The following is an 8309-nucleotide window of genomic DNA, read 5'->3' as shown; positions in this document are numbered from 1 at the left end:
CTGGCTTCTCATATTCTTTTTTGTTTGTTTGTTTAGCACAAACACATTTCTTTACTAACCAAAGGAATGATCCTAATTAAATCAACACTTTGAAATAGTTGCATGTAAAATGTTTGTGATAAAGATAACTGAACACAGTAATGGAAAAAAAAAAATCAGTATGGAGATTTGCTCACTGAACTGAGCTTGTTCATCCTCACCGCTAATTCCTATCCAAAACGATGAAGGAATTTTTACTCTACTTTTTCACAGACCCGAGTGCAGGTGACATTGTTCATGATGCATTCCACCACTAATTTCCCATTTTCCAATTTTCTTGGGATTGTGCTTTCCTTCCGTTCCCATTCCTGATGTTGAACCAAGGCGCCATCTGTGAAGCTGCAGACCGTCTGAGTTTTTCTGCCATCAGCTGTAGTTTCTTCAAACTTCTCTCCCAGGTTACATGAAAACTGGGCTGTTTTCAAAGTGCTCTCAGTTTTTATGATGAGGTTTTTGCCATCAGAAGAGACGATACAATCTGGTTTGGCCATTGCACCCACTTTTCGCAGAGACATTCCCACCCCTGCTTCCTTCATGTATGCGTCAAAGCCCTTGGTCTCCACTAAGCACCATCTTCCTACCAGCGGCTGAATGGTGGCCATGGTGGGCGCGGGCGGGTGGGCCGAGCAAACAGAGCAGAACCGGGCGTTGGGAGCTTGGCTTGCCTCTCATATTCTTTTAATGAAGATTTTTATTTGTGCATTTTGGTTGTCATGTGAATTTTTTGCTACTGAAAAGGTGGAATCTTAAACCTTTCATGAAAATGAGTACCCCTCCCTTGTGGTTATAGAAAACAAATGTATCCTTTAAATGAAAAGGACAATTAAAGGGGTTTTTGTTATCTTTCCATTCTTAAACTTTGCTGGTATTGATTTATTAGGATTGTTAATCATCACCAAAGGTAAAAGATTATCTCAAATCAGAGCATGTCATGTCATGTCTATTTCCTCTTTGCTAGAAATGGACCATTGTGCTGCCAAGATACATTGTTAGAGCAATTTGTTTTCCTGGTTTTCACCCTCCCCCACTCTACTATGCAGAGATATGTTAGTGTTTTCATCTGAAGTCTTGCGTTTTCAAAGGGGATAAGAAAAGAATTGGCCTTGCATACAACAAAACAGAAATATTTATCACTGAAGTTAGTGAAGGGTTGAGACATATTTAATTGTGTAGTGTATATAGCAATAAATCCGCTTGTGGAATTTTTAAAAAGTTGCATTAAGGAAGAAAGGATTTTGATACTTTAAAGGTATAAAGCCCTTTGGATTCAATTACATAGTATTTATCAAAAGTGAATGGATAGAGATTAAAGGTGTTAACTTTGCAGTCACACCGCCTGGGTTCAAAGGGACCTCAATATTTCTTAGAGTGTGAACTTCAGCAAGTTACTTAAATCTCTCTGGCATAATGTCTTTCAATGTAAAAGAAGGAAAATAGTTATCACCACCTCCTGTGGATATTTTGAGAATTCAATGGGTTAATACATAATAAAGCATTTAGAATATGGCTTGGCACATAATCAGCCCTCAATATATGTTAGCTTTCATAATGAACTGATCAACCTATTGTTCTACTGTTTAGTATAATAATTACCAGTTGGTATTATAGAAGCTTCAGCTTTGCTAGTATAAATAGCATATTGCCTCAACTATCCTATACTCAGAACAAAATCAGATAGTAAGAAACAATATGAGTAGCAAATGTTTATCATAAATACCATGCCCAAAATCTGAACGATGTTGGCCATATAAACAGGAAAACTTCCACGTTTTGTCTGTTTGCTTAGGTCTAACATTTGGTGACAAATGATACAAAGATAAACAAGAATCCTTACCTTTAAGCAACCTGTGATCTAGTTGGAATATAAATAAGAATAGATACAGTATTGGGAAACATTGGATTATTTCTGAGACAGTTACAAGGTGTGAAGTGGGGAATCACTTTTGTCAGAAAAACAAACTTCTGGAAAGAATTCCCCATGCTGTAGGATCTTACATGGGATCACCTTGTCATATAGCAATCTTTTTAACAGAATTATGAACTTTTGCCTTTCTACTAAGCTTTAGTATTAGGCTTTCTAACAGCTAATGGCTCATTTCTAATTATTTGCATTGCTGAAAGAGCCTCGTCAATGTAACCAATATTTTTTGAGTACAAACTAAAGTGAAACACAGGGCTACCCCATCATCAAAACTTGAGTGCCCTGAGAATGATGTAATGAACAAGTCATAAAAGACACAGAAGAGCCAACACAATCTTGAGAAAGAACAAAGCTGGAGGTATCATGCTCTCTGACTTCAAACTATATTACAAAGTAGTAAAATCAAAACACTATGCTATTGACATAAAAACAGACACATAGATCAATGAAACAGAATGGAGAGCCCACAAGCAAACCCACGCATATGTTTGATTTATTTATAGCAAAGCGCTAAGAATATACAACAGGGAAAAGACAGTCTCTTCAATCAACAGTGGTGGGAAAACTGGACAGCAACATACAAATAAATTATATTGGACCACTATCTAATACCATACACAAAAAGCAAGTCAAAATGAACTGAATACTTGAATGTGAGACCTGACACTATTAAAATCCTACAAGAAAGCAGAGATGGTGAGCTGCTTGATTCTGATTTTAGAGATGAGTTCTTGGATTGGGCAAACAAACAAATAGCAACAACAACAACAAAAAACCCAAGTGGGAATCTATCAAACCTCTGCATAGCAAAGGAAGCCATCGACAAAAAAAATCAACCTACCAAGTGGGAGCAAATAATTGCAAATGACACATCAGACAAAGAGTTACTATCTTACCTAAATACAAATATATGCATAAATATTAAGAACAACAGCAAAAACTCACTAAAACTCAGGCAAAGGAGCTCAATGGGCATTGTTTCTGCAGGTACCACCCAGAAACTAACAGGCACATCAAAACGTCCTCAATGGGGCTGATCATCAGGGAAACGCAAATCCAAACCACAATGAGATACCACCCCCCACCACTTAGAATGGATTATTATCAAAAAGGGTGTGTGGGAAAAAGAACTGGTGCACTGCTGCTGGGAATGTTAAATTGAAGCAGTTACTATGGAAAACAGCATAGAGGGTCTCACAAGATGAAAAACAGAAATCCCATATGACCCAGCGGTTCCACCTCTGAGTATTTATCCAAAGGAAACGCAACACTAACTTGAAAAAATATGTGCACCGCCACATTCACTGCAGCATTATTTACAGCATAATTTGTTATAATGTACTAATAATTGTAACAATAATTACATCATGAATAATGTTACATTATCACAATAATACAATAAAAATACAATTGTGATTATAATAAATAATAATTTGATATTACAAATTAATAATTAAATAAAATTTAAAATAAAATAATAAAAATACAGTAACAATCATTGTAATAATGTAACATGATTTTCATGATATGGCAACAACCGAAGGGTCCACTGAGAGATGAATGGATAAAGAAAATGTATATAAATACAATGGAATATTATTCACCCACAACAAATCCATTAGAGAGCCATTTGTGATAACAAGGATTGACCTGGAGTTCAACAGACTAAGTGAAGTCATACAGAGAAAGACAAATACTGTATGATTTCATTTACACATGAAATTAAAAAAAACACACACACAAAACCAAAATCCAAAAATAAATAATGACTGAGTTCGTGGATACAGAGAACAAATTAGTGATTCCTAGAAGTTGGGGGTGGGTGAGGGGAAGTGTCAAAATAGGTGTGAGGGGTTAAAAAGTACAAACTTCTGGCTGTAAAATATGTCACAGGGATGTAATATACATGGTAACTATAATTAATACTGTGTTGATTATTTTAAATTTACAAAGAGTAGATCTTAAAAGTTTTCATGCCAAGAAAAGTAATTTGCAACTATGTATGGTGATGGATGCTGACTAGACTTAGTGTGTAACCATCTTTGCACGATATACAAATATCCAATCGTTACGTCTTAAACTAAAAACTAATACGTTATGTGTCAGTGACATCTAAATTTAAAAAGCTATTCAAAAGAACAAAGCAGTCTTAAGGACTTTACAATAAGTCAGGGAGGCACACAGGGCCAGTGTGGGAGAGCGAGGCCAGTTTGTTTCGTAGGGGCAGGAAAGACAGGAGACTTGATCTAAGATAGGAATGAAGGGCAAGCATGTCCAAGTCTAGGAGAGTCTAGCAGCAGAAAATACCAGGAATAAGGAAACACAAGAAAGAGAGCCTAAAGGAAGATTAAAGCGTTGCGATGTGTGAGAAAACCTTTCTCAGTGAGAAGGCTGGTGAATGAGGTCTGAGAAACACAGGATGACTTTTGACATAAGGGCCACTTTTCTTTTCTTTTTTTTTTAAAGATTTTATTTATTTGACAGAGAGAAACACAGCGAGAGAGGGAATGGGAGAAGGAGAAGCAGGCCTCCCGCCAAGCAGGCAGCCCGACGCGGGGCTCGAACCCAGGACACCGGGATCAAGACCTGAGCCCAAGGCAGACGCTTAATGACTGAGCCACCCAGGTGCCCCATAAGGGCCCCTTTTAACTATAAAGGGGCAACACGGGGGTTTGGGAGAAAGAAGGAGAGGATCCAGTTGATGTTTTTAACAATCATTCTTCAACTGCTTTGTGAATCGCTAGCACAGTCCCGCAGAGAAGCCAGGGGAGCAATGGAAACGTTACTGAAACAGACCAAACACGAAAAGGATGAAGGGTCGGGCGTGGTGGCTAGAAAGAAGATGGACAGAAATGGAGGAAGCCGGAATCGAGCTTACAGGTAGAACTCACCAGACTTGCTGGCAGATGAGACTGAGGACAAGACAGGAATTCAGTACCATTCCTAGGTCTCAGGAAAGCAAGATAAATTGCGCTGCCACCTATGAAAAGGGGATTGAGGGACACCTGGGTGACTCAGTCTGCTAAGGATCTCACTCCCGATTTCCGCTCAGATCATGGTCTTGGGGCAGTGAGATGGAGCCCTGCGTCAGCCTCTATGCAAAGAGGACCCTGCTTAGGATTCTCTTTCCCCTCTGCTCCTCCCTCCCTGCACACCTGTACTTTCTAAATCCCTAAAAGAGAGGGGAAAAAAAAAAAGAAGAAGAAGAAGAGGGGGATTGAGTGAGAGCAGAAAACCATAACTGGGAAAGGAAAAAAAAAAGATCTGTATTTGGCCATATCAAGTGGGAGAAACACAGTGGCATTAAGGGGGTAATGTTGCATACAGGTTTCTAGAAGAGAGTGTCTACAGGCTACAGGGTTTTCACGCACAACACTGTTCACATGGATGCTGGATATTTCTTTGATGCAGGGGCTGTCTTAGGCATGTGTGCATGGCAGGATGGTTCACGACATCTCTTGCCTTTATCTACTGGATGACAGCGTATGGCTACCCAGTTGTAACAGTCAAACATGTCTCCAGGCACTGCCTAACAGCACGCAGCAAGGGGGGTGGTGGTGCCAAATTGCTCTGGGCTGAGGCTCGCATGGCAGGAGATGAACATTTAGATGTGAAAAGGACGACAGGATTTGATACCAGGGACATGGCTGATCTCACCATGGAAAAAGAAAATAAGAGTACAAGACTCACCCTAGAGACTCCAAAATTAGAAAGTGAGAAAGATCCAGCAAAGATAACGATTAGGCAGGAATTAAACCTGATGTGCATGGTAGGTTGGAATCCTAGAAGTGTTGCCAGCAGAAGAGAGTGAGCATATGTGGCTCATATGAAAGAGCTTGACTAGGTAAACAAGGACAGAAATATAATCACTGGCAGATCTATGTCTAAGAGAACCAGCCTATAAAAGTCACGAGGCAGGCTCAATCTGGAAATTTCTATCATTTTACATTATCTTGGCAGGACATTTGCTTGGACAAGGGTCCGACAGGTGATAGGAATTGATGGTCGGTCCTTCCTCAATGTAATTAGCTGAGATTGAAGTTTGTAACCCAAGGGGCCAGGGGCAGATAAGGCTGGCTGCTAAGGCTCTTCCCTTGAATTGGCACAGAGGGTAAAGGCACCTCCAGGATGCCCCGAGCTCCCTCCTGTCCTCCACCCTCTCTGAATTGGAATGTTTTTCAAACATGTCCGATGTCCAGGTTGCTGCTCCTCAAAGCCAGACTGCAGAAAAGAGCAATGCTCCCGAGAGGAACGTTATTATGGGGTAAAAGGAGTCTGGGCCAGTAAATAGGTCTGGAAGGACCTTAAGGAGTCAGACAGGTCTTGGAAGCCAATATTAGAACGTTCCTGGTCTGCCGCTCTCATCCTATAAGCATGTAGGGAGGTGGTGCTATGTGTGTGTGAAACAAATGAGTTTCCCAAAAACCTCTAGTCTCAAGATTTAGGAAGGGACAGAGGAAGCTTTGTCTGACCACCCCCCCCCCAAGACCCAGAGACCTACACTGAAGTAGAGCACAAGGCCAGCGGGAGATGAAAGCCTTGTCAGACTGTCACGAGGTAGGTTGGTAGCAATGACAGCTTGGCCAGTGGCCAAGCCGACGCACAGTAGAACTGGTACAGACTTTCAGCTCCATCATGACTAATCATGACCCTTAAGGCCAGGGAGCATCAACAAGGAATAGCCTCTGTAAGCGGCGTGTTCGCAGATGGCCAGGAGCTAGGAGATTATAAAGTTTGAAAAATTCAGTCACAAAAGACCTTTTGAATGTGTAAAACGTATTTCTTTCTCCTGTCGAGCTAAATGTGCCTGGTCCAGGGACGTACAGACATCTTTTTAATTGCTCTTGACAAATTATTTTTTTAAAGAATGCATAACCCCATTAGGGAAGAGTGTCGATTTCCGTAAATTGTCACCAGCTCTAGATGTGAAAGCTTCCTAATGGTGACTACCTGATGGGTTAAAAAACATGTTCCCTCACTGTTGGCTCTAATTTGTATCTCATATTCACTATTCATCTCATGTTCACTATTTTCACATAGGTCACTTGTATTTCCTTTTCTGAAAATTGCCCATGCATGATTTTTTTTTTTCTGACTCTTGGTCTATTTCATATTCATTTGTAGAAATTCTTTATATTAGCGTCATTGAGCTTTGTCTTATTTCAAAATATCATATCATTGAATACAGGTGTATTACTCCAAAACAGTTCACACATCCCCACAAATCATGGACACATGCCTGCTACCCCTGCTGGAAAGACTGAAAAACAGACAATATCTTGGTCAAAATTGAGGAAGGCAACACCTGAAAAGGACTGAAATCCCTGTTACTAAAACAGGTGGGGGTTTCAATTATTAAGATAAAGGTTATTGTGATGATTCATTTTTGAAGAACAGGGTTGGCAAAAATACATACATACATACATACATACATACATATATAAATAAATAAGCCGGTCACTTTAGAGTAAGGATCTAGCTCACCAATCCTCTGCTTTGAAAGACACCTGGATCTTTCTAAACTGTCCTAATGTGTTTCTTCATTTAAGGTAATTTTCCCAAACACAGTGTGTTCCGTGGAGTACTGTGTGTTAAGTGTGGGCGGTCTGTGGCCAATTATATTTGGCAATGCCTTTTCACAAAATGTTTTTATTGAAAGATTTCACAGAGAAATCCTAATGTTCATTATGAAACCAAATAAAACTTGAATGTGCAGAATTCCCCAAATTGTTGGACTATGGTCCTTTGAGATTTCTTTTCAAACTACACCACCAGAGCTGGTATTCATAAAATAAAATGTTTATAAATGCTAACTAGGAGATAGCCACATGCTCCCTTGAAAATTAATGGCTTTTCTTGTATATTTGCCTTAGTAATGCCACCTTGTCACCACATATCATTCAGATAGATACTAGAACAAACCTTGCCTAAAACTACCAGTGGAAATTTTTGAGAAGATGCATAAAAATCAACAGAAGGTTTGCACTGAGTTGAAAGAAAGTAAATGCTGTGAGAAGCTAGTTGTAGAGTGGTTTTGTGTATATGAGTGTGTGTGTGTGTGTGTGTGTGTGTGTGTATTTACTCTATCTCCATGAAGATGGTAAAAAGTAATTTTTTTAAAGATTATTTATTTATTTGAGAGAGAGAGACACAGAGAGAGAACAAGTGGATGGGGGACGGGCAGAGGGAGAAGCAGACTCCCTGCTGAACAGGCACCCCCGCCCCCCTTCCTGGAGCTTGATCCTAGGACTCCGGGATCATGACCTGAGTTGAAGGCAGATGCTTAACAACAGAGCCACCCAGGTGTCCCAAAAGCCACTCTTAAAGAATATATAAAGTGTTATGTATA

At 39.8% G+C, this 8309-nt stretch overlaps 1 protein-coding gene across 1 annotated transcript; it reads right to left on the bottom strand.

The window, feature by feature from the left end:
• Window positions 1-233: 233 nt before the first annotated feature.
• On the bottom strand, window positions 234-641 carry LOC101691225 (fatty acid-binding protein 5-like). The gene has a single exon (XM_045069468.1). It carries the CDS (start codon window positions 639-641, stop codon window positions 234-236), a length of 408 nt encoding a protein of 135 aa, XP_044925403.1.
• Between the last annotated feature and the right edge of the window lie 7668 nt (window positions 642-8309).

The sequence above is a fragment of the Mustela putorius genome, unplaced genomic scaffold (assembly GCF_011764305.1).
Source record: "Mustela putorius furo isolate JIRA1106 unplaced genomic scaffold, ASM1176430v1.1 tig00003932_pilon_pilon_pilon:0A:0A, whole genome shotgun sequence".
NCBI classification, from domain to species: Eukaryota; Metazoa; Chordata; class Mammalia; order Carnivora; family Mustelidae; genus Mustela; species Mustela putorius.
Note: the sequence above shows the minus strand (reverse complement) of the source record. Positions and strands in the feature narration are given on the sequence as shown.

Coding starts and splice junctions, on each gene's coding strand:
- LOC101691225 (XM_045069468.1), bottom strand. CDS start 641: ATGGCCACCATTCAGCCGCTGGTAGGAAGATGGTGCTTAGTGGAGACC.